Source organism: Stegodyphus dumicola, chromosome 4 (assembly GCF_044657685.1).
Source record: "Stegodyphus dumicola isolate Sdum_Otavi_A_Nest chromosome 4, ASM4465768v1".
Classification (NCBI taxonomy): Eukaryota; Metazoa; Arthropoda; class Arachnida; order Araneae; family Eresidae; genus Stegodyphus; species Stegodyphus dumicola.
In genome coordinates, this window is record NC_140771.1 from 204,773,987 (window position 1) to 204,801,274 (window position 27,288).

Here is a 27,288-nt window from a genome sequence, read left to right on the forward strand (position 1 = left end):
TCTTACATGCAATATGGGCTGCTGGCATGTAAAAGGGTCAGAAAAAATGCCCTTTGGAAATTGGAATTGGCCCCTTGATAATGCTGAATTTATCAAAATTAGTAGGTATAGGTACAGCAGAAGCGGTCAGGATACCAAAAGTTCCCCATTGGTCTGGTTTCTGCCACACTAACTATGGAGTTCCATCCCAATTTTGACTTTGAACTTCTTTGGGGGGGGGGGGAATTGGTGGTCCTCTATGCCCGTACTTATCTGACCTTGCCTCTTTATAATATTTTCTTGCTTCTCAGGTTGAAGGCAAAAAGACACTAACAGCATTAAATAAGTGACATGAAGGTGCTTCACAGCATTCTAACACAAACATCCAACATTTTAAAGTGAAATGCTAATGCTACAGTAGAAGGAGAAAGCTACTTTGAAAATGACAGCATAGATTAATTGTTAAGTCATTCTAATTATTTAAAAGCAAAAATTCAACATGAGAATTAAATTAATGATGCTTATAAATAACAATTATTTAACAAGTTATTCAACAAAATAGCCTTTATCAATTTTATGAATCATTAACAATTACTCAAGGAAATACTCACCCAGTTGATACTTCCCACATTTTTATAGTTTTATCCCTGGAAGACGACACTATGTGATCTCCACTAGGTACAAATGTCACAGACGAAACATTATGATCATGGCCTAATTTAGAAATTAAGATGCTCATGCACACAAATACAAAACAGCAAAATGAAATTAAGCATTTAACACGTGGAACAAAATACAAAAATCTTATGAAAGTTTACAATTTTCAAACACATTTCAACACAAAAAGTAATAGATAAGACAATTAACATTAATATTCTACTCAAAATCAAATAGATATAAGGACTTGCATAATTTAAACCCATCATTAATGAAAGACTTAATTCAAAATACCGTATTTGATGGCATATAACATGCACCATTTATTTAGAAGGCCACACACATGTTAAATATAGAAAAAGTTATGTGTGTCTAGATCTTTATCTGGGCTAAAAATAGCATTCAGTATTGAAAGTTAACCTGTGTCCTTCACGTAAAAGACACAGATAACTTTTTTGAGACCAAATTTAGGAAAAAAAGTGTGTCTTATATGCCGTCAAATACGGGACATAATAATTAATTTTTACATTATGAAAATTTGTACAACCAGTTTATGAAGATGAAATGTTAAATTGCATTATTAATGTGGGGGGATGAGCAAAAATGGTATCTACTGTTATATTTATTTCATGCTCTGCCTGAACAAACAAAATAATTAGCATAGATTAAGTTCAGTAAAAATTTAATTCTACTGAATAATCAGCAAAAATTTCATTTTACTGAAGTTACACAGTAAAATTTACAACAGAATAAATAACAAAAAGTCACTTTGGATACATAGAATATTCTTTTATAACAGGAACAAAATGTGCATCTAGAAGGCTGCACGGAATAAATAACCCAAAAAATTTTTAGATTACGAAAAGATTCGGAAGATAAATTAGTATATATTATAGAAGTTCGGACTCCATCTTTACCAACAATTTTATTATGTTTGCCATCATTTAATAGTAAGAAAAATAACTAACAATGGAGGGTGGGAGAAACAGGATAAGACAGACAATTAAAAATTTTTTTTATTTCATAGATACCAAACAGAGATAAGAAATTAATTAGCGTAAATTTCTCAATTAACTAGTATAAATCTTATTAATTTTGAAAGCACTGCCTGCTTGCTCTTATGTCTGATATCATAATATCATGGTAAATTTAATTGTCAACTGGATTTTGAAGAAGATGAATACCTTGATATAACACAGCAGATATCAACTTTCTGAGTATGGAGGGGAGATTCACTGAAGAAGAGTGGATTATTGCAGTTCCAAGTTTAGCAGTTTTGGGAAGATATATATACTTGACTGGAGGAGCTTTAAGTGTAGTATCTGGTTTTCAATTAACTGATAAAAATTATGACAACTGTGTAAAGTTACTTAAAGATGATTTTGGTCGAAAGTATATTATCATCGATTCTTTTATGAGTAAGCAAAGTGTTAAAAATTCTTCAAATGTTCCAACTTTGAGAAAGTTATATAATGAGCTTGATATAGCTATATGAAATTTAGATTCACTGCAAGAGGATTCAAAATCCTATGGTCCACTTTTGTTTTCAATTATTCTAAATTTATTGCCAGAAAACCTTGTTTTAGATTTTAAGCGAGACACACATTCAAAATTCGATGTAACAATTTCTGATCTTTCTTTTTTAAAGTGCGAAATTTAATCTCGTGAATCTACATTTTTTGCTTTACACAACAGAAAAGGTTTCTCAGCAAATTCGAGTAATTACCAGTCATTGAAATGTTATATTTTGGTCACTGACAAACATCGGCATACTTGCCAACCTATGACACTCAAAAATCAGGAGATTTTTTTAAAGAAATCAGGACATTTTTCACAATGTTAAAAAGACTTTTTAAATGATAAAAATATAGTTTTTAATAATGAATTAACTTTAAATGGTAACTAATTCTTAAAGCAAGCAACACAAAAATACCTTACACGTAAAAAACATTTTATTACTTGCATCGTTTAAGAAAACAAAATGACGCATTAATCAGTTTTCGTACAAATGTTATAAACAGTGGCAGATTCCGCTTTCTTTAAATTGGATTAAAATTAAAATTGGGTTGGCGGGAGAACGGTCGAAAATCGGGAGTCTCTCGCCTAAATCGGGAGAGTTGGCAACTCTGCATCGGGTTCCAAAATGTTTAATTTGTGGAAATTTCAGTCATAAATCCCTTACCTGTGTTAAGAAAACTCAGAAGCAAAATGCTGACAAAAAATTCAACATCTGAAAAAACGAATGCTGTCACATCAATCAACTTTCATGCCTCGAACCTACTCCATAAAGTAATCAAAATTAATATTATATCACTCACCGCTATCACTGGTACACAAAGCGAAGCAATGGTTCCCTCTAATAACATTTATAAACAAATGGGGAATTCCTCTTTAAGTGTGTTTCATAACATGTTGACTGGCTTTGGTAATGACAAAATTAAACCAATGGGTTATTTTACAGCTGACATTTTAATAGATTTGGAATTATTCACAACTAATATTTATGTTGTAGACATTAATGTAATACCATTTGAAGCCATTATTGGCATGAATATTCTTAAACAAGGTGAAGTTAACAAAGATGGACGATTATCTTTTGTTGAAAAAGACATTGTACACAAGCAAATTCAAACTTGGTTAGCCGACAGCATAATTTAACCTTGTTCTTCCGAATACTCTAGTCAAGTTGTACTAGCACGGGAAAAAAAATGGCAACCCTAGAGTTTATATTGACTATCAGAAATTAAACAAGAAAACAGTTAAAGGTTGGTATCCCTTAATAGAAGATTTAGTGGATAAACTACAAGATGCTCATACATTCACTATAATAGATTTAAAAAATGCTTTCTTCCATGTTAGTGTCGACAAAAACAGCCGACATTACACTTCATTTGTCACACATAATGGACAATATCAGTTTCTACGTGTACCTTTCGGTTCTGTGTACCTCGCCTTCTGTATTTCAGAGATTTGTGAATTCCGTTTTCAAGGATTTAATCTTGCAAGGTCATGTTTTACTGTATCTAGATGATATCATAATTCCTGCTAAAGATGAAGAAGAAGGAATTCAGCGTTTGAAATCCGTTTTTTCAGTTGCATCTGCTTATGAACTTGAAATTAATTTTAAGAAATCTAAATTTTTAAGTCATAGACCTGAATTCCCTGGTCATGTCATCGAAAATAGTCAACTGTTCCCATCTCCTCTTAAAACAGCCACTGTTATTCATTTTCCTGAACCTAAAAGTCAGAAAGACTTACAAAGTTTCCTTGGTCTTGCCGGATATTTTCGTAAATTTATTCTCAATTTTTCAATAATTGTTCAACCATTAGCTGATCTCCTTAAGAAAGATAATGACTTCCACTTTGGTGACAACAAAAGAAAAGCTTTCAATCTTTTGAAACAATGATTACGTGAAAAACCCGTACTCAGCATCTATAATCAGCACAGTGATACCAAAATACTGTTCAAAATTCAAATCTCCTAAAAATTGAACAAATTGAATTCTCCTAAAAATCTGATCAAAAATGTGGAACTGTGTTGTGTTAAAGTAAACCAGAATAACCTCATGTTGATAACTGGTGAAGATCATTAGTAATAATTAAATAAAACATACAATTGTTATCCCAAGAAATGCATGACATTTATTTATCAATTCGAGTTCATCTAAAACATTTAAAATATTCTATAAAAAAAATTTCATATCTGGAGAAATCAGAAAAAACATAGGTATATATATAAAAAAAATTGATGCACCTTATAGCCCTATTTAGTTTAATACTTTCTTCAAACTAGCTATTACGCTACTTAATCAAACTGACTTCATGAAGTGTATTTTTAAAAGGTTTTGCAGAAGAAAATACTGTCAAAAGTCATTAATCCGGACTCATCGGGACTTCAGCGATTCTGGATTATAGATCATCAGTTTAAATCTGGTAAGATGGCATGCAGAAATTATAAAATTAAAAATATGAAACCGTAATTTATGAAATAAAGAACAATTATGATCTAAAGCAGCGGTTCTTAATCTATGGGTCGCGACCCATATTTTTTGGGTCGCGCTAAGTCAAGTTAAAAAAAAACTTTTAATATACAAAAATAAGAAATACCAACACCTACTAGGAGAGTTTTTTTCTAATACAAGTTATTCTCTAAAACAATGCATTGGTTTTACCGCTCTTCGCGAATGGCCTTCTAGAAGTGACATCCAATTTCTGTCTTATAGCTTTCTTCTATGAGGTGTTGGTAATACTCACGCCATTGCTTTATGTGCGCACAGACACAATAAGGTTGTAGGTAACATAGTCATTCTCCGGTAGTGACACTTTTTGGTAAAAATTAAAAGCGCTTTCAATCAGCTACTTTTACTTCGACTTTTAAGAAACCGGGGAATTTCCGTTGGTTGTAAACATGTAAGCAGATATTATCGATTTAACTCGTGTGAATAAAGAAGTAATAACGGAAAATTGTATTCTGTTAATTTCTGTTTGCATATTAATGATATTTACGTAAAAAAGTTGCACTCCGCTGCAAGTTCTTTGTCAAAAACTCGTTTCTGTGTATTATGTTGTGAATAACAGTGGAATGTGTAATAATCATGAAACGTGAATACAAGCATTTTAGAAACAATTTTTGTCTGTTTATTAAAAGTGGAGTGATCAAGCTGCAGTGCGTATTGTAAAATTGTAATCACCCTAAAATGGCAAAACGTGAATACAAGGAAGCATTTTTAGAATTAGGGTTTGCTTGCATTTATGATGGAGGAATGAACAAGCCGCAATGCGTCTTGTGCAGTGAAATACTAAGTAATGAATCGATGAAAACCGAACAAACTTAAAAGACATTTTGATGCAAAACATAAAAATTTTTCCTTTGAGGGAAAAGATCGTACTTTTTTCGAAAGAAAAGAAGCCGATTTAAAAAGACAGTGTTTAGATGCACCAAGTAGTAATAGTTTTCTAATTTCTACCAAACAAGCTACACTTGCTTCTTTTTATGTGGCTTGGCATATTGCAAGACAAAAGAAACCCCATAATATTGCTGAAAAACTTATAAAACCTGCTGCCATTGACATGGCACGTATCATGTGTGGAGATGAAATTTCAAAGAAATTACAAAAGGCACCATTATCAAATGATACAATTCGTTTACGAATTAATGATATGTCGTTTGATATTAAGAATCAACTTATTTCTGCTATAAAAATTGCTGGTTTATTTAGTATTCAACTGGATGAAATGACAGATGTAAGTAACGATGCTCAACTAATGGTTTACGTGCGGTATCCAGGGTTAACAGATAGATATACAGGGGGATTTTTTATTTTGCAAATCAATGTCAACAAAAACTAGAGGTGAAGATATATTTCTCATTGTCGATTCGTTTTTTAAAGAAGAAGGATTAAATTGGAATCAGTGTTTCAGTATTTGCACCGACGGTGCAGCTGCCATGACAGCATCTCAAAAGGGTTTTTCGACAAGAGCAAAACAAATGAATTCACAAATTTTATCGGTTCATTGTTTTTTACATAGACAAAATCTTGCTTCACAAAATTTATCACCCGAATTAAGTATCGTTTTGGATGAAATTGTTGCGGTAGTCAATTTTATAAAATCAAGAGCTCTTAACTGTAGAATTTTCCGCGAACTGTGTTCAGAATTTGGTGCAGAATACGAACATTTATTATATTACTCTGAAGTTAGATGGCTGTCCCGGGGCAAAGTTGTTCAAAGAGTATTATCATTGCGAACAGAAGTCGAATTTTTTTTTTTAGAGAAAAGGAACACCCATTAGCATCTAAATTCTCCGAGTTGAAGTGGATTACTCAAGTTGCTTATTTGGCAGATATTTTGTTTGAAATAAATAATCTAAATACGTTTATGCAAGGATGTAATCATACTATTATTGAATTAACCGAAAAAATTACATGTTTTAAAAATAAACTCAAATTATGGAGAAATAAGGTTGAAGTAAAGAAACCTGCTTCATTTCCGACTCTTAATTTACTTGTTGAAGACAAGAATATTAACATCACAGATTTTGAAACACAGAAAATTATTATCAATCATTTAGAAAAACTAATAGCAGACTTTGATCGGTATTTTCCTGCAGACGATGTTTTTAAATATAATTGGGTTCAAATGCCATTTGATTTTGACGTAAGTGATTTGCATGAGGAATTTGTTAATATTAATCAATTTCAAGAACAATTAATAGAAATTCAAAGTGACCAAGCACTTCGATACAATTTTTACAAAAACACTCAACCTTTATGTGTTTTCTGGTTAAATCTAAAAACCGAAAAGCCAATAAATGTTAAAGACGCCCTAAAAGTATTATTGCCCTTTTCAACAACATATATGTGTGAGGCTGGTTTTTCGGCTCTCTGTGTAATCAAAAACAACCACCGGAACAAGTTAAATCCAGAAATAGATTTAAGGTGCTCCTTGACAAGCATTCAACCCAGGTTTACAGATCTTTCAAAATGTATTCAAGCACAAGGTTCTCATTAAAAGCGTATAAAATGTTATTATAAGATTGAATTTCAATTATTTTTAAAAAGTTTTAAATTTATTTAGTTTGGTCAATAAAAATATTAAAAACACTTGATTATTTATTAAATTTTTCTTGGATCAAAAGTACTTTTGTTTAACTTTATTATTATAAAAAAAATTAAAAATTTGTAAGTTAAATAAGTCATCATTGTAAGATTAAAGGTTTTTACAAATATGCTCTAAAATAAAGCAATGAAAAAATATTGACTTTTTTTGGGTCGCGACATAAACATTTTTCTCAAATTTGGTTCACGGCTCAAAAAGGTTAAGAACCACTGATCTTAGAGGTATCAAAAAAAAAAAAAAATCTTAATATTTATTTGTTTATTTTATTAAACATTTCTTTCAAAGTAAGTTGTTTAAGTTGCTTTGTTTTATGTGATAATACTTTCTCTTTAATTCTATAAACAGACATAATTTCTTGTTCAGTTACAAAGTTCCGCTGTTCAAGTCCTATAACTGCTGTGTCGAGAATACCGACTAATTTGTCAATCGAAATTTTTTCGTTTTCAATAACCTCTGTGTCACTTTCTTCACTATCGGAAGTGAATTATAATGATGAGGAATTTGATTTAAATCATATCAAAGATGGAGTACATCGAGATGAAATACTACATTTAGTAAGGAATTATAAGCCAAATAAAATAAAAACATCTGCCCTGAAGATATGGATAGTGCTGACAGATCAACTTCCAATTCATTGTGCGCCGCGGCGTTTCCTCCCGTCCCACCGCAGAGTAGCGTGAAATTAATAAACAGATTTCAGAATGGTTAGATAAACAAAGGATATGCCTTTATCCATTTTTTGCAGCAATTCCACTTTTTGTTTGATGGACATCGAAATATACTTTCGCTTTGTAGATCCTTTGGGAGCTCCAGCATCGGAGATTCTATTTGACATAATCGAAAGTTCAAGCTTACTTTTATAAAATTGCTCTAACAGTCAGCAAAAAATAATAAGCCGGATCCAATTCGAAGATTAAGGAACAACACAATCTGCAACATTAACTGAAATAGATAATTAGATAATTTTAGCTTATACCGTCTGTTATACATTAAACGCACATGCTTAAACGTATTATGCGCATGCGCACATGCATGTGCAAAGCCGTAAAGGTCTTACGTGCATGCATCAACGTGACGCATGCGCAGAAAGTTTGTAGCTTTGAGGTCCGGATTATGGGTGTCGGAATTAACGACTTTTGACTGTATTTATCTAACGTATTGCACATTTCAAAGAATAAAACAAAAAGATCACCTACACTCAACTTAATTCATACAAGCAGTAGTTTGTTAATTTACAACTATTGCCCTAATTTATTTATTTCAGTGATTTTTTTTTCACTTAGTAGGTATGGGAATATAAATTCTCAGTCTCAGAGCATTAACTAATTTTAAGAACATTAACAAGATTTTATTTTTCCTTTAGTTAACTTAAAATTTCCTTAACATCATTTCATTGCAAAGAAAATCTCCATAGGTACTGAGTAGAACAACTATACTCTTAAACTGATCAAATTAACTAAACCTAAACTTTAACCTAACTTAATAAGGAACCAAAATTTAAATTTCACAATTAATCAAGGCAGAAAGGGTAGCTATTGTCCAAATGGATTAAGACTAAACAGAATAAAAAAATAAAAGACTTATCTTCCCTTCATATTGAGACCAGGATAATGCGTAACGACTTAACTCCTGATGACCAGCGACTATGTACACGATCGCTGCCATAGCACTGGCAACTGGTGACTGTCGTCCGAGAAGCGAGATTGGTGTTCCTCTCTTCCACAGGTCAGATGAAGAAAATCGGATCTTGGGTGGCAGAAAATGTCCAAGATGAAGCTGACCGATGAATTTTGTAGAAAGAAGCAAAATCATTTCTGGAGATCCTTTCTTCCGCAGGTCAGATAGAACAAAACCAGATCTTGGGTGGCAAAATGTCCAAGGTGAAGACGAACTCTGTATGAAGATGACCGATGAATTTTGTAGAAAGAAGCAAAATCATTTCTGGAAATGTTTTCCAGTGAAGACGTACTCTGTGTGAAGATGACTGATGAATTTTGTAGAAAGAAACAAAATCATTTCTGGAGATGTTTCTCTTAATTTTTTTTCTTTTATTATACTGTAATCGACTAATCTAATCTGGTACATTCTTGTCCTTGTAATTGATTAGCAACAACAAGCTTAAGGCAAAGCATGACTAAGCCATAAAATTTTGTATTTGGGCTAGAGCCACGAGAACCCAGGCAAACACCTCTCATCACCGAGCTGAGGTGACAAAATAACAGCAAACACGAGAATGTGAAAATCGCGTGAAATGGGGTGAGCCAAGAGCACCAAATGCCCACCTGCAACACTTTTTAGCTATTACGAGACAGGCACATTGGCCAATAAGCACTAGAAATTGTGGGGGGGGGGAAGAAAAAAAACAGTTTTTCAACCACCGCCTTACCTTCTGTAAAATTTCTCCTTTTTCCAAGGCGTTAAACTAAACACAAATTTAAACATCGCCAAATCTTCTAAAACAGCAGCGAAGGCCGAGTTGGCAAACTAATTCACTCCACCGGAAATCCCTTATCAGTGTAGTCAAGAGAGATAGAAAACTTGCTAAAAAGTTACGTTTTTTCCAATCCCTCTCCCCCACACACACAATTTCAACACAATGAAAAATGGAAATTTCAGTTAAATAATTTACTGTATCTTAAAATCTGTTAAGGCTAGATTCTTGAAAGTGATCTTCAATTGAAGAGCTAATTTTTCTGCTTCTAGTGTTATAAGTTAAGAATGGGTAAACTTAAGTAAAGTAATATAAAATCAAGATTATTACGTAGAAAAGCATCTGATTCCATTGTGTATTTCAGCGCGTTCACAGAGTCACGAGTGAAAAGAACACACAAATCTGAAGTACCAAAAACCCCAATTAAAATGGAACAAATTAGCATGGATATTAAATAAAATACATATTGTGAAGCATAAATTTAGAATATTAATAAATTAATTTTTAATAAGTCATAAATTAAATAATTAAGTGAATTTGCTACACAACAATACACACTGATGCCAGTATCCATGGTTATGGTTGTAATCTAATGCAAATATCTATGATTGATAACTGCCTACATCATTTTTATTACATGAGTAAAAAGCATCTGATGCGGAAAAGAAATTTACCAGTTACGAACTTGAGGTATTAGCTGTAATTCAAGCTTAATCAAGCTTAATCTGTAATTCAAGCAAGAAAGAATTTAAAGTTTATCGTTTAGAAAAACACTTCAAAATTATTACTGACTGTAATTCGTTCAAAATGATGATGAACAAGAAAGACTTAAATACACGAATAGCACGATGGCCATTGATGTTAGAAGATTTTGACTATGAAACAGAACATAGAACTGGAACGTGAATGACACATGTTCACGTATTACGCAGATGCTGTTATGGTCATCATTCAAGATAGCCTCATTTTGAAAATGCGGAACGCTAAGAGCAAGATGATACATTCGAGCTGTCAAAGAAGTTTTAAAAGTTAAACCTTATGATGACTATTGTGTTAAAGCTGATATACTTTACAAATTTGTAGATGGTAAGAAATTACTTGTTGTTCCAGAATCAATGCAAAGTGACATAATTAAGGATGCACATCTTTGTGGACATTTCGCTTCCAAATGAACTGAAGAACTGATCAAACAAGAATTTTATATACCTAAACTTAATGATAAAATTGACAACTATATTGCTAATTGTATTCCTTGCAGACTAATTAATCGTAAACGTGGTAAACAAGAAGCTATGTTGCATTCTATACCCAAACAAGATATACCACTTCACACATATCACACTGATCATTTAGGACCACTTCAGAGTACTCATAAAAATTACAAGTATATATTTGCTGTTATTGACTCTTTCACAAAGTTCGTATGGCTTTACCTGACAAAATCTACTGATAGTGTAGAAGTAATATCTAAATTGGAAAATCAAAAATTTGTCTTTGGAAATCTTCGCATATAATTTCAGATAAAGGCTCAGCATTTACATCAAAAGATTTTCCAGATTATTGTTCAACCTACAATATTCAGCATATTCAAATTACTAAAGGACTTCCTCATGCCAATGGACAAATTGAAAGATTGAATTCTGTCATAATTTCTGTTCTTTCCAAATTATTGATTCAAAATCCGTCAAAATGGTATACACACGTCGGTGAAGTTCAGCAAGTGATCAATTCAACACACCAACGGAGTATCAACACAACTCCATTCGAACTCATGTTTGGAACTACTAATCATGATAAAATTGCAGAGATCCAGTCAGATTTCGTCAATGCTCGTGATGATCTTTGCAAGGAAGCTAAACAACAGATTTTGAAAGTCCAGGCTGAAAATCGTAACACTTACAATCTGCGATGTAAACCATCCCGTAAATTCCAGCTTCATAATCTAAAGGCAATCAAGCATACGCAATATGGACCTGGTCTTAAACTGAAACCCAAGTTTCTCGGACCGTATAAAATCGTGAAAATCAAGCCAAATGACACTTATGATGATGAAAAATGTGGTTTCTTTTGATGAACCTATGAAAACAAGCACTTGCGCGGAGTTTATGAAACCTTGGACTTCATCAGAACATATTACCTAAACTTCAATGTTTTATGAACAGTTACTCATATGAATTGATCTACGTCTTTGGACTTTAAATCCTATCCATCTTTCGTTTGATTATTATTACTAACTATTATTATTTTTTCATTTTTCTAGGTGTTGTTATTAGAAGATCCTAATGGAATATTATTTTCATTTATCTCTTTAATTTAGTATTTCAATTTATCTGTATCAATTTAGTATTTTCATTTATAGTTTAACAGTATTAGTATTTTTTCTTTTTACATTATTTTATATATGTTAAATTTCACTGTTTGCTCTTGCCATCTGAGGGCAAATGACTATGTCGCATGGCCAAATTATGTAGAAACTGTTAACTGTAACTAAGATTATGTAAGAGCACCATCTAGATTAGGGTGTGGTCAGACGAGACGTGAATGATAGTGAGGACGGACATGTATAAAATGTTTTGACAACTATTATTTTACTTTTATTTTCATTCTAATGTAAATAAAGAAATCCTAGTTAAACTTCATGGGTTGTAGTTATGCTTATTATCAATTCTTCCCTACATATCTGACATATAGAAATTATCTCATGGGAATTTTTTTTAGAAAACAATGTCATGCAAAAGATTTCTATTTCTAATGAGATGACTCCTCTTTGATGATATTCATGGCAGGCCAAGCAGACAGTAGCAGGATAAACTAGCTCTTATTCGAGATTTTACTGAAAGACTTACTCAAAATTTCTCAAAAGCATATGCTGTTTGCAAAAGTCTAACTACTGATAAGAAGCTTAAACCTTTTAGAGGACGATGCACATTCAGACAGTATTTGCCATATAACCCGTTAAATACAGCATAAAAATATTTGCATTGGTAGATTCCAGAGTATTTTAGACTTGGAATATGGAAATATATACAGGGAAACAATTAAATGGTCCTTATCAAGCTGACAATAACTCAAGTAATTATAAAATAAATAATACAGAATAAAAAATTCAAATATTGCTAATACCACAATTTACATCACTTAAAAAATATAGATACGATGTTCTAATATCCATACCTTTAGACCACAATAATTTTTTTTTCTTATAAATTCTAGGAATTAAGAAACAGCAGGAGTGCTATAAAAATGATTTTTCTTCCAACTAATCGAGATTCCAGTATGTAACTTTCAGACACTTGTTGGTTAAGGAATCACACCATGGCTGTTGAAAATACATTGACTGATTTTAGCTACGACTATACTTTTAGCCCTTGAGAGGTTTAGCATTTTTCTATCTGCCAAAACAATCAGCAAATTTTTTTACGAAACTAAATGTAACGTCAATAAATTCAAGAGTAGTTTTTATGTTCATCAAAAATCTACAGCTTCAAAGTGTAACCAGAAGAAATTTTCAAAAATCACTAGGACTTTTGGAAGATTACACTGAAGAAAGACACAACACGCTTATGCTTCTTAAAAATTTGAAAGAAAAAACTATAAACTACTGATTCTGATGAGCCACCAATGGAGGTTGCTAAAATCTACTATAAATGATGTTCAGACTGTCCCAACAAAAAATGCAAAAAATTTTAATATTTTTGCCCTTTATGTAACAAACACATATGTACACAGCATATGTATGCAACATATGTCCTTAATTTGTAAAAAGTGAGAAAATCCCACAAATAAGTAAAATTCATTTTACCTAAATTTCACGTGTTTTTTCATTTGTACTTTTAACTTCATGTTGTTTTACATGAACCATCAATACATTTACATTCAGGAAACTTTAAACGTGAAAAATGTGCTCAGGTATGCAATACCTACGCAACTCCCCCTTTTGGGTGATTAATGCACCTTGAGGCGGGTTGAAATAGTCTGCATTTCTTTAAAATTCTCATATGCAAAATGTTGTTTATGAAAAAAATTGTTTGAAAATAATCACGTGGAAATGAAACTACCATGGGTAATAAGCTCTAATCTGGCATCTATGCTATGCTGAAAACTATCCATTTTGGTCAAGGTAGAAATTTCAATACGATAAATGACTTCAAAGATTTACATAAATATCCAATATTCTTTTAAATAAATAAAATCAATTTAGGATTATAGAACAGTTCCATAAAGGAAAGTGCATGACAGAATTGATTCCATGATTAAAAAAATTAAGAGTTTTAGGAAATGAGAATTTTTAAAAATCAGATCGAAATACCTAAGATACTTAACAACTTTTTATCAAAAAATGAACTTTGACTTACAAACGAAGTCAAAGAGACCATAATAGCCCTCTTAAAAGTACACTAAGAGTAATTCAAGCATTACTTTCCTAAACAAAATGGGGAAAACAACTGAATTTCAAATTCCTTCAATGAAGATTTCTCTACAGCAACCTCAATATTTCCTTTCTCCAAGAAAGAAAAACTTACTGATTACATTTACTGCAGTTTATCAGTTTTGTTGTATAAAGTAATAATAGTAAATATATTGTGAAAATACTACAGGAAGGTAAAAAGAGATCACAGGCTGAGAAGGTGGAGAGTGGCTAGTGATAATCCGTATTTACAAGTTTTCATTAAGGGATATACTATTTGGATTAGATAATTCATACTTTAGCTTCAACACATCATCATTCAGATTGATGGGCTATTAGGTAAATACAGGCATCTGGCCCTACTCATTTAAAATGCACTTTTCGAAACTGAATTTCAATATGAAATATGTTGACAAAGGGCACAGAAAAGAAGGCTAGAAAACAGTAGATACACTCTAAAGATATTTCAGCTTATAATTAACACAATACAAAGATCCATTTTCTGTATTAGAGATGGAAGAAATGCAATTAAAACTGCATAGAAGTAGGTTAAAAAGTTCAAAATTTGGCTGTACATTAATTTTTCTAAGCCATATTTATGAAATATTGAGTGCCTTAAGATGAAACAATTTAAATGGAAATAACACAAGAACAGAGAAACTTTTACATTCATTTTAACTCATTTCTAACTGCTGCTAATGTTAAGATCTGAAAATAAGCAATGCTTTATTGCCATAACATCTATCAGATTTAATGATCACAATCTTCAAAAATTATGACCTCAAAATTTCTCAATAACCTAGTGAGAAGATTATTACATTTTTTCATAGGTGAAATAAAAAAAAAATAAATAAATAAACCCAGCTAAATTATGGTTATAATTCACATATTTAAGTGCAAGCACTTTTTATATCTAGCAAGTGCTAAAAATTTCTCTTAGGATTTATTTATTACTGCAAAGATACACCTAATAAAATGTATTTCCTAATGACATCTGAAAAAGTTTCCATGTAATTACTATTTACATTTGTTTAAAGGAAGAAGCTCATCTAGTGTATTATACTTTGTATGATCATCTACTTACCCCGCATTGTTCTTATACATTCAAAAAGAGTGAAATCCCAGAGTTTAACTGTCATATCAGCTGAACAAGACACTATAAAATAGAATTAAAGAACATACTTCTGTTATTAAATTATACATTTCATATTAAATACAATGAATGCTTAAGATACATTAATAATAGGGGTGTCCAACCTGTCGCTCGCATGTAGCTCAAGAAGCAAGTGTGATGTGCAAAATGATTTAATGAAAAATTAGACCCCACCAGAAAGTTGGAGCAAAATAATAGATATTTTGTGTGGAGTGGCAGTTCCAAGCTTTCTTTTTACTTGTGCGCAAAGCAATTATCTTCATTGTATATCATATCAAGATTAATGTTACAGTTTTGCTTACCTTCAAGCATTAATGGACAACAGTGATGTTATATTTTAAAATGCTTCAAAGCGTGTTTAAAATGGCACAGTGTTCTCATATCCTACATCATGCTGTGAGCGAAATTATTTCCTACATTTTGTTACATTGTACAATTATGATATGTTAAGTGAATATGTAAGAGAAAAATGAGCTTGGTACTCCAACCTTGTGTTCATATGGATGCTTAACTATATAATAGTGTTTAAAGTGTGATTTTATTTTTTTTTTTAAATCTTCCTTATTCTGATTTTTATTGCTTTGTGGTCCCATAAAATAAAGGTTGCATATGTTATTATCTTCATTTTGACATATTTTACATTCAAATTGGCAGATTCTTTCTATCAGTACTCCTGTGATAGTATTATTGTTATATATTATGAAATTATTTCTTGTATGAACTTGTGCCATTAAAATCCCCATTTTATCCTACTATAGAAGCTTTGATATGCATTAGGATAAATATTACTGATTGTCTGCATATGCATACGCACTAATGTCATCAGTCTTTATATGTCTTTGATCATTAAAAGACGTGACAACATCAAGAAATTTACATGAAGCACGGAAAAAACATTAATGGAATTTGCTTTGTTTCTTGACCTTACAGATGCTGCCGAGGCTATCATAGGTAAAAAAGAAAAGAAGATAAAAATTAATAGAAGATGATGCCATAGCTTTTGAAAACTCTGATTTGATAAAAGTACTACTGCATAATACACCAAAAACATTTATGTGGAAAAGGCCTAAAAATAGATCATATTGTGCAAATCATCATCAAGATTGTAAATTTATAAAGCTCTAGGATTGAATCATCCCTAATTCAAGGGATTTCCCAAAAGTGTGAATGCCAGGTATAGAAATATCATATACTTTAGAGAAGTAAGATGGCTCAAGGCCGAATGCTAAAAAGATTTTATAATGCACTTAATGAAATCAAATTATTTATGATATCGAAAGTAATCAGGGCCGGAATTTGATCACAACTCTTTGTTGGGCTTTTATAAATCATACCTACTCAGAAATGAATATGCCTTATTGTACAGTCATACATTATTAAGGTCATTATCTGGCAGCAAGCACATTTGTGAACACGTACTTTCAACAGTGAAGCATGCTAAAAGAAAATCAGAACCAGAATATCAGATAAACACCTTGAGAACTTCCTGAGAATTGTAACCACTTCAATCGAACCAGACACTGATGCATTAGTTTCTCAAATTAAAGGAGAAATATCACATTAATTTTATGACTTTTTGTTATCTTTATAATTATAAATAAAATTTATAATGAAATGCTATGTCTAAAATGTGAAACACAATATCAAAATAACTACATATTGCTGTCATTATATTAAAAAAATTATAAATTAATAAAGATTAAATTACTTATAGGCTTTTATTTCCCCTTCCCCCCATTAGTGTTAGGCAGTGCCATTTGAATCAAGTGAATCATTGATTCCCTGAAAATCTTTCTATATGTGCTTTCTTACACTTCCTACACACTGAATAAATCTGAACTAATGGCAGTCAAACCCATGCATTTCTCTCCCTAATGACACAATTTGAAAATTTCTTCCAGCGGTCAAATTTGCACACCCGAAAATTTTCTATCAAATTAAGGCAAATGTGTGATTCACTTATTTTAGAGGTCAGGAGCTGCCATTGGTGTTAGAAATAATTTGTATGGCCCAAAATATCTCGTATTTTTCCAATGTGCTCCAGGAAAGATAAAAGGTTGGACACCTCTGTATTAAAAGATGCAGATCTATACTAAAGAACAGAATCATAATGTTAATTGATGGCAATTATAAAGAATACCAGCTATAATCTTTAAATAAAAATCTCAATTACCTAACCACTTTCCAGTATGATCAAAACCAATATCTTGCACTGAATCAGTATGGCCTTTTAAAGTTTTCTCATACTCTCCTGTTTCATAATCCCATACCTAAATAAATACATAATCAAGAAAATTGCTGAGATGCAAATTCTGCACATTTTTAAACATTACTCATTTTAAACACTGGCTATAGTAAAAATCTGACTAATGGCATTCATCTGACAGAAAGTTCAGGTAACCAAAATGCCTTCGTTTTTTTAATGAAAAATTAAGCAAATGAGAGACTTGTAAAACTTTTATATAACACATATTGATATCATGACTCAAAACAAACAAAAACTATTGCCAAACATTGTGATTTAGCACCAACAATAGATTAGCATGAGGTCACAATACAATTGTAAGATCTTTGCCTTGGTTTTCCGTTAACCCAGTTTATTCTCAAAAAGGTGGTTTAGTTTTTGGGAAGGACAATACATGTTAACCCCCTTTTCCCCTCATATTCTGGATTTAAAAAAAAAAAAAAAAAAAAAAAAAGAGATTAAAATGTGGGACCTCCCCTAAATGAAAAAGCATGTATTGGAGTACTTATAAAATTATCATTTCTTAGCATCAAGTAAAAAGTGCATTAATGGGCACAACATGCAATATTTGAACATGGAAAAATAATGGTGATGCAATTAAAAAAATTATGATAATTTAGTTACTTTTTTATATGTTATATTTATACCTTGTATCTGTCAATTAACTAAATAATGAATGGTCACTTTGTTTAAACTTAACTGTGCCTTAATGTCTAATGAAAGCTTGAAGTGATCTCTGATAACTTTCATTAGTTTAAGGCCTATGAAAATAGATTGGCTTTCATATCCGAAATACCATTTTTTTTTTAAATCTTACATAATGTTGAATGTAGGCTTTTCAAATTCAAGCTGATAAAAAATAAGATGACTGCTGATATTATAATTTTAGATGGGAAAGTTCTTCCACTCATTTGGCCTTTTTAACAACTACATTCAACATCCCAAAAATTTCACATATTTGGCATTCGGCATTTCCCAAACTTTCTGGATAGTCAAGCTTTTATTGCACTAAAAAAAAAAAAAAAAAAAAAAAAAAAAAACTGCACATATACAAGGATTTGAACAATTTATTAAATTTATAAAAATATAAAACTGGCAATTTCTTTTTTAAATCTCTACATATTCTCAAATCTGTTTTCTCCATGTAATAAAAATAAATTTGTAAAATTTATAATTTTTCATTTAAATTACATAAAACAACCAGTAACTGTAAAACTGCATCAAATTCTAAATCCTCTTCAATAATAACAATAATAAAATATGACATGAATTATTATAAAAACCTACATTTTCTAAATTAATAGATTAAATTAAGCTCTCTTTACAATGACCACTAATATTTCCAGATGATTTTGATCTTCTGTGAAGGTGATCACTTTAAAAAAGTGCTTCTCAGTGCTGACATTTATTTACATCCACTGCCAAAATGAAAAGTTTCATCTACAAGGAAGAAATCTACCCGAATGAAATTAAGAACATAAGTCCATCGTTGTTAAATATGCAAATGACTTGTTTCACATTTGTCCACATAAATGATGTCATCACTGATGATGCTTATTATCTACCCTTGCCTCTAAGGAATTTGAACAGTTGGACAACTTTCAGAATGGTTGCACAGTAGGACTCCTTGAAAATGGGTATCACTTTGTCACACTGCAAATCATAATAGCAATGCAGACATTAAAAGTACACACTCATGACATACAGATTCTAAGAAACCTCCACAGATAACAATAATGAAAGAGCAAAGGGTTGGCAGACATGATGAAACATACTAAAACTCTATATGTCATGATTGTGGACATTCAGCTGCAGTGATATCCTCACTGCAGCATCCAGAAGAGTCCGACGAACTTCAGTCATGATACAGGTTGAAGCCGTAGCAGATATTCCTGACGATTTTCAGCACTGATTTCTTAATAGGTAAATGATGCTACTTAAAATAAAACTATATGGTAAAAGCTATGTATTCAGTGGTACAAAATACCATTTAACACCTGGCACTTCACCTTATAGGGGGCCCAATTATAGGAATAATGCACGAAAAAATTCTTTGGAAACCAATTATTACATACCACCTCTTCTTATTTGAATCAAACAATAACTCCCTATGACTCAATCTGCATCAACTGAGATTACTGCATTGCAAAATCTGCTTCCTCATCATCAATACGTGATTTCATGTCTTTCTGAATGGGAACACAGGACCAAATGCCAGTAAATTCCATGGCAAAAACTATGATGAATAAAAAATGTCACAGAACAACAGGAATGGAAAATCAGCAGAACATGATCTATATATAGCATACTCTACAAATGAGGATCAGGAATAAAATTAAAATGCAGCTTGGGAATTCCTCAACTAAAAAATACTAAATTATTAACTAAAAAATAATTAACTTAAAAAATTAATAAATAAAAATAATCAATATAAACACATGGATTTAAAACCACAATAATTTTTTGACAAGTGAGAAAAATATCACCAAGACCAAGTAAGCTACAACAATCCCAACTTTGAAGAGTAAGGGTTGGATACAGGTTTTCCAAAAGTGCTGGGCATTTAAATTTCAATTTTTGGCCTTTAGAGTAATAGAAATCTCTTACATCAATGAAAATGAATATTAAAACCCAAATAATTTTCTTTTAATAATTCTAACAGGGAGAGAAGAAAAAAAAAAACTAAATGCTATATCTTCATACCAAATAGTTTGGGAAGAAAATAGCTTAATAAACTACTATTTTTTAACTATCATAATTACATGAAAAGGTAAACTGTAGTAAAATTCTTACAGTACTTACACATTCTCAGAAATAATTATGAACTGCCAAAATCACTACATAATTAGCTTAAATACTTCGAAAGTATACAGGCACATATTGATTTACTTTAATTACAAATAAGTAAGTACTTTAGGTTCCAGGTTACAGAACAATTTGAGTAAGACCAAAATTCAAAATAAGTTGACTAGTAAATTAAATTTAATTACAACATAAAGGCAGTGCAAGACCTCATACGACTTGAGAAATACTGAAAATTTTTAAGAGAATCTCTGTGAAAAATTATGACTAATATGGCATTATTTGATAATCACCTTTTACACAGCCTGAGATAATTCTGAATTTGGAATATGATGCCCAAAGAGAATTTGATCCATCCCCCCCCCCAGCTAAAACACCCAGATTCGATACCTCATTGTCAGGATATTGAAAATTTAAAATTAAGATGAAAAAAAAAATTGTAAATAATATTGATAACTATGCCTTAGACTGGAAGTTGATCCTTCTTTTTTTTGTTGTTGTTGTTGTTGTATTATTTTGTAACTCATTCCCCAAAAATACTTCACAAATAATCCCTTATGCAACATATTTACTTCAATAAGCAATTATTTTAAAACCATCTGTACTCAATCTTTTCATAATGCATTATATTATAACGTCAAATAACTAGGTCTTATGTACTGTTCTGCAACTTTCATAAAATGCAATTCAAAACGCTACATTCGATTACAAACATAATGTTACAACTGTTTAATGGAAAATGAGGTAAAATAAAATTTACTTTTATTGTAGCATCTTCACTAGATGAAACTAAAATATTATAAACTGGATGAAAGACAACTCTGGTTACAGGAGCTCTATGTGCAGATAAACAGTGTCGTTCTGGAGGTCTAGGTATCCATTCAGATGGGGAACGTTTATCCCTTGTAGGAGCTCCTGCAATAAATTCCCTTTCGGCTTCTGCTAACTTTGCTTCCAGGTCTATAACCTGAAATAATTGAAATGGTTAGCATTATAAAATTCATATTAAAAATGCAAATGAACAAAACATAATTAAAAAAAAAGGTCATACTTTTTTTTGTAGCCTAATTACAGAAGTCCATTTCTTTTCAAGTATTCCAGAATATTTTTTATCCATTTCACCACGCTAAAAATATTTCAAGCTTGTTAGGAATTCACCTACATATAACAACAGAATATCATACTAACTTTCTCCATGTAAATATATTAACCACAAAGTCTTACCATATCTGATTCTTTCTTAAATGCCTCTAGAGCATCCATATACCCGCTAGATGCCAGATAATCAGCTATAGCCTTATTCCTGAAAAAGAAAACAGGAAAACATAGAAGTGCAGCCTAATAAATCATATGAATTGATGAATGCATTTATGTTACTGATGAACTCAGATTACATAATATCAAAGAAATACACCCATGCCTAAAATTATCTTTTACATGCATGAAATCAGATTTCTCAGAAACCATAAACTATAATTTTATGAATTTGTGTGAAATGGTATATAACATTGTAACACAAAAAAAAAAATAATAATAATAATAACAGCACTGCATACGATATATAATTGTAGCATGAAACAATAACAATGGTAAAACTATGTTACAAGGAGAGTTCAGAAAAAAAGAAAAAGAAAGAAAGAAAGAAAGAAAAAAAAAAAAGAAAAGAAAAGAAAAACTAAGGCAAATGAATTTTATATGAAATGTGATTTCCCCTGATTTGCAAGCACATATCATATCATGTTTTCATGCTTACAACAATGTTCTTAACTATAGTTTGGGGAATTAAGTTCCACCTCTCTAGCAATGCTGTCTCCAGTACATTTATACCTCTGGAAAGAAGATGTCTCCCTACAACTGCTTTCCCAAGGTAGTCTTGTAAGTTCTCTATTAAGATCAGGAGATTTTGTTGCCATGGTATTCACTCATTGTCTTTACTTTCAATGAATTCACTAATGAGATTTGTTTGATATGGGTTGGATTGGAGGATGACCTAATCCCCCTTGTCAATAAGCATTAACGTCCATAAATAAGTCAAATTCATATACAACTCTGAAAAGTCTTACATAACATTCTCATCGTGATATCTCTGGCCGGTTACAAATTCACTGTTGAAAATGGGCAGGGGTGCTTGTCCATCAATCATTATCCCCTCCATATCATCACACCTGCATTACTGAAACTGTCATATTCCATAATGTTCGAGTTATTGACTCCCTCTAGATGTAAGCACACTTAGAATCCGATGTTCAACTAAAAATCGACTGATCAGAAAGAGAACATGTTCACTCCAGTTCAGATGCTCTTTGCACCAATTATAGCAATCCCTCTTTAGTTGTGATGAATACCCTTGGCTTTCTGATATATCAGCACTTCATTAAGCCTTATTTATACAATTTGCTGTGATAAACAATTCCAGTGGTGGCTGCAAGATCTAGAGCAATAGACTTCTTGTTATTATGGGCAGTTATTGCAAGATATTGATTTTGAGAAGCAGTCGTTATTCATTTATAATCTTGTCCAGAGCTCCATATAACAATTCCAGGGTTTGAAACTATTTCCACAGCATAGACACTGTCTGTTTTGAAACATTCATACAATGTACAAATGTATAAAAATATAAATGTGTGAAGTTAAAAATATTTCATTGATAGATGCAAGCTGTATGAAAAAATATCTTTTTAAAAATTTTATATTAAAAATTATGCATATTTCTGGGTGGAATCGAGAGGGAGAAAATGTATAGCTGAAATAATGTTAGAATAAAATATTATATTGAATAGATATAATATTAAGATAGACATTGAATTAGTATTTGATTTCTTCCTTTAAATAAAGTTACAAGCAATCTAGTACTATTCATAATACTGTGTGAACAGATCAGCTCTGTTTTTATTTGTGATCACTGCAACAAAACATTTACACTCTCTAAACATAAGCACTTAGTGATCCAAGCAGTTTTCATTATAGCTGGCTACACTTATGTAACCTAATGAATGCATAACAAACAGTATCTGGTAAAGCTTCACTTGGCCACATTCCCCAACTTTGAATAACTATCTTTAGCTTCTTGTTCAAGAACATTTAATAATATATATATATATATTTTGGGGGGAATGATACAAAAACAGTTCTTAGAAAATGAAAACTAGACATGGAACTAGATATGCTTTGGACTTGTAACTCATCATTCCCTTTTAACTGTGATCAAGTACTACAGTTATAGAAACTATGACACACCACTATTTAAATTTTCAAGCTGTTAAATTTTTCTGAATAGTGATGCTGTCTCAATATAAGAGGAGGCTGGGAGGCTTCATGAGTAATACTGGCCTATATTTTAGAAAATTTACTGTCGTTCTTGAGACATCTTACAAACTTGGGACCAAGAAACTTAAGTGAATCCATGAAACTTAAGATGATCTTAGTGAATAACCCATAATACTCAATTAAATTTTTTTCTAGAATTTTATTATGACATTACTTTTTTTGTCATTTCAAAAGATTTTTACCCCATAAATAAAACAAGCATAACAATGGATAAAACACTTGTTCTCTTTATATTTATGCACGCCTTTCAAGAAAATTTTTCTTTATATGCACTTACACATATCAGAAATGAATGCCACAAATGACTAAACCTAGAATTGTAAATGGAACTTTTTTTTTTAGACAGAATGTGTATTTACAATGAAATATAAAATTTCATATATTTTAAAGATTAATACTCTCCTCGCTGCAGTAAAAATCTATACAGTGCCTAAAATTTGTGATGTAAATTTTACATATCATACACAAAGTTATGAATAAAATAACAGTTTGCACCATTTAATTGAATGATTTAATAAATGCAAATCCAAAATACTTTATTTCCTTGAAAAAAATTTTTTTTTAATATCCTTTAAAAACATATACAGCATTTAAATTACAGACAATATGAGCGTAAAACCCTAAACACGTCACATCGATATAGAGCTGGGGGAAGGGGGAAAATGAGAGAACGTCAGCGATCAATGAGTCAGCGGCAGCCAGGAGCTCTTCCATTCGCTAAAAGCAGGTGAGAAATAGGTACGACTCGGTCTGTAGGCGCAAGGACAATCGGCTAATTCTAAGTTGCCAATGGGAAGGAAAATTCGTCTCCCGTATTTAGTTAGACACTAGACGAGTATTCGACGCAGGTGTTTGAGCAGTTATTTCACTGCACCATCAGTTATGTTTTTCGCTTATGCAATGCGTATGACTTTCACAACGACACATAAAAAGGAATCAACTGAAATTCCTACATGGATGAAAGCTAATGGCAAATGGTTACTGTAAAAAAAATTTGCCCCCCCTTAAAATCTTTTTTTAAATTGCATTAATTTATTACTCAGATATGTACCTCTTGTGACGCAATTAAATTCTAATAAGCAGAGAGAAACTAAAATTCAAATCTCTTTCGAGTATCGATACATCGTACAGATACACTGCTCCCTCCCCCCCCCCCAAAAAAAAACCCTATGGGACAGTTCTATATCTCCCTTTCTATTGGGCCGACTGACAAAATTCAAATTGCGTTTTTCATTTCTCGAAAGCGCGAATTAGGATATATATATTAGATTTATATATAGCACTATTCTAACATAGGTATTTTGACACAAAATCGGACTTTTTCTGAAATAACATACCAATTTTTTTCCATATTTCGATTCTACGACTCAAATTATGCCAGAATACCAAGTTTTGTAAAAATCGTACGACTAGTTTTTAAAATATTAGCTCTCAAAATTTTAGCTCCTCAATATTAATTGAATTTGGCAAATATTTATTAATATCTCCTTTTTTATTAAACTTTTTTGATTTTTTCTCTCACATTTCGAAATTTAGGTTCATTCAAAATAAAATTTACCCATTTTTTGTGTTTTATTTTTTAAATTTCTATTTTTAAATAATTTTTATAAATTTTTCGAAAAAAATTTTGAATTATAACCTATAAAATTTTTACCATCATCATAAAGTAGGTGTATTTTTAAGTATATCTGCAAAAAAGTAGACTTTTTTATTCAAAATTTTCTAAGATATACACGCATTTACATATTTTCGCGTTTTGAAATTTGGCATCTTTTTTTTGAGCGATAATAACGCCAAATGTGGTATATGGATTTTGGTTACAGTGAATTGCCACAGCTATTTTTAACCATAAATTTCAAGCAAAATTTTACGGAGAATTAATTATATGACATTTTTTCCCTCAATAAGGGGTAATAAATATTTATTAATACTATATGAAAAGCTATTTTTTTTTAAATTATAGATTGGTTTTTCTCAATGTAACGTGTATCCCAGGTGGTTTCCCTTAGAGAGTTCTTCACGAAGACATCCCTCCTTTTAGACAGATAGTCCTGCTTTGCCATAATTTAATAATCCAATTCAATCCATTTCATCAGTATTTGGTCACACCCTTTACCAGCATTTAGATTCTAAGCATTTTGAAGGCATGAGTGAAAGGAAAGACTGGTTTCATCAAGAGGGAAAACGTCAAAGGTGACATCCACATACATCACTGGATAAATTTTCTGAATATTTAAATAATTCGACTAAGAAATCATGGGATTCTCCGTTTATGATGATATGATGTTCTGTAATGTAATTTAAATTTATACAAACATATAGTTGAAAAACCAATCGCCCTTTACTTTAATCTGCAATGATATTATTTTTGTCTTTTCCGTTAGCAGCAACTCAATTGATGGTATTTGCTGGTGTACACATCCAAGTATTATCTCTTTGAACACACAAATTCCTTGAAGTATTCTGAAAGTATATTCAAAAGCATCCAACTTTTCGAAACACCTTGGTATTTCTGACAGCCGAATTCCCCTTAAAATTTTTGCTTACTTTTCTCCCTAATTTTCTTCTTTCCTTCTACATTTATTTTCAGTGCTCACCACAAGAAAATTAAAATTAAGATTTTGTTACACTTCCATAAATTTTGCATTCTTCTCATTTTTTTTTAAATATCAATTACATTAACTGCATTTCAGTTGAAGATAGCTTTTCATTTTCTAAGCATTTTAATTATAATTAAAGTTTAAAGCAAAGTCCAAAGAATAAATATTTTAATTAAAAGATTTTTTGTTAAATGACAAAGAAATAAAACCTTCCAGCAGTGTTTATTCTGTACCACTGATTAACTCGATTATTACATCGGCTACAAACAATCTAAATCATATTAAAGATCATGTTTTTATACAATCTATAACACGAGAGAAAATTAGCTACTTAAAACATTCTTTTGAAGAGGATTAATGTAAAAATTTATACTTATATACATAATTTTGAAAGCTAGGTCATGACCCAAACGGTCAACGTCCTGTTTGCTTTTAAAAGCGTTGTGAAAATAAACATCAAACGAACTTTTTCAGTCTTAGACAATTTAATTTAAATGCAGTCGAAGTAAAGTAGCAGACGATAACACGGCGAAGGTAAAAATTTACTCTTACAAATATTTAAAAAAAGGAAAAAAAGAAAGAAATTTTTAAAAAGTTAAAAATTTGAATAATATCTATAACTTAAAAAATAGCTTTTCATACAGTATTAATAAATATTTATTACGCATCATTGAAGGGGAAAAATTTCATATAATTAATTCTCCATAACTATTTATTTGAAATTTAAGGCTAAAAACAGCTGTGGCAATTCACTGTAAAAAAGTCTATAAACCACATTTGGCGTTATTATCGCTCAAAAAAAGATGCCAAATTTCAAAACGCGAAAATACGTAAATTCGCGTATATCTTACAAAATTTTGAATAAAAAACTTTAATTTTTTGCAGGTATGCTTAGAACTACACCTACTTTAAGATGATGGTAAACATTTTATAGTCTATAATTCAAATTTTTTTTCGAAAAATTTATAAAGATTATTTAAAAATAGAAATTTTAAAAATAAAACAAAAGAATGGGTGAATTTTATTTGGAGTGAACCTAAATTTCGAAATGTGAAAGGAAAAATTAAA

The 27,288-nt window shown here is 31.0% G+C and overlaps 1 protein-coding gene across 2 annotated transcripts in view; it reads right to left on the reverse strand.

Moving 5' to 3' along the window:
* Window positions 1-27,288, reverse strand: part of Lis-1 (LisH and WD40 domain-containing Lis-1) — a 126,593-nt gene that overhangs the window by 19,595 nt on the left and 79,710 nt on the right. For both annotated transcript variants that reach the window (XM_035373375.2, XM_035373383.2), the window contains exons 3-8: window positions 21,518-21,596; window positions 21,345-21,419; window positions 21,054-21,260; window positions 17,420-17,516; window positions 15,178-15,249; window positions 591-693 (exon numbers count right to left, since the gene is read on the reverse strand). In XM_035373375.2, coding sequence (XP_035229266.1) covers window positions 591-693; window positions 15,178-15,249; window positions 17,420-17,516; window positions 21,054-21,260; window positions 21,345-21,419; window positions 21,518-21,596 — 633 coding nt within the window. The remainder of the gene's footprint in view (window positions 1-590; window positions 694-15,177; window positions 15,250-17,419; window positions 17,517-21,053; window positions 21,261-21,344; window positions 21,420-21,517; window positions 21,597-27,288) is intronic.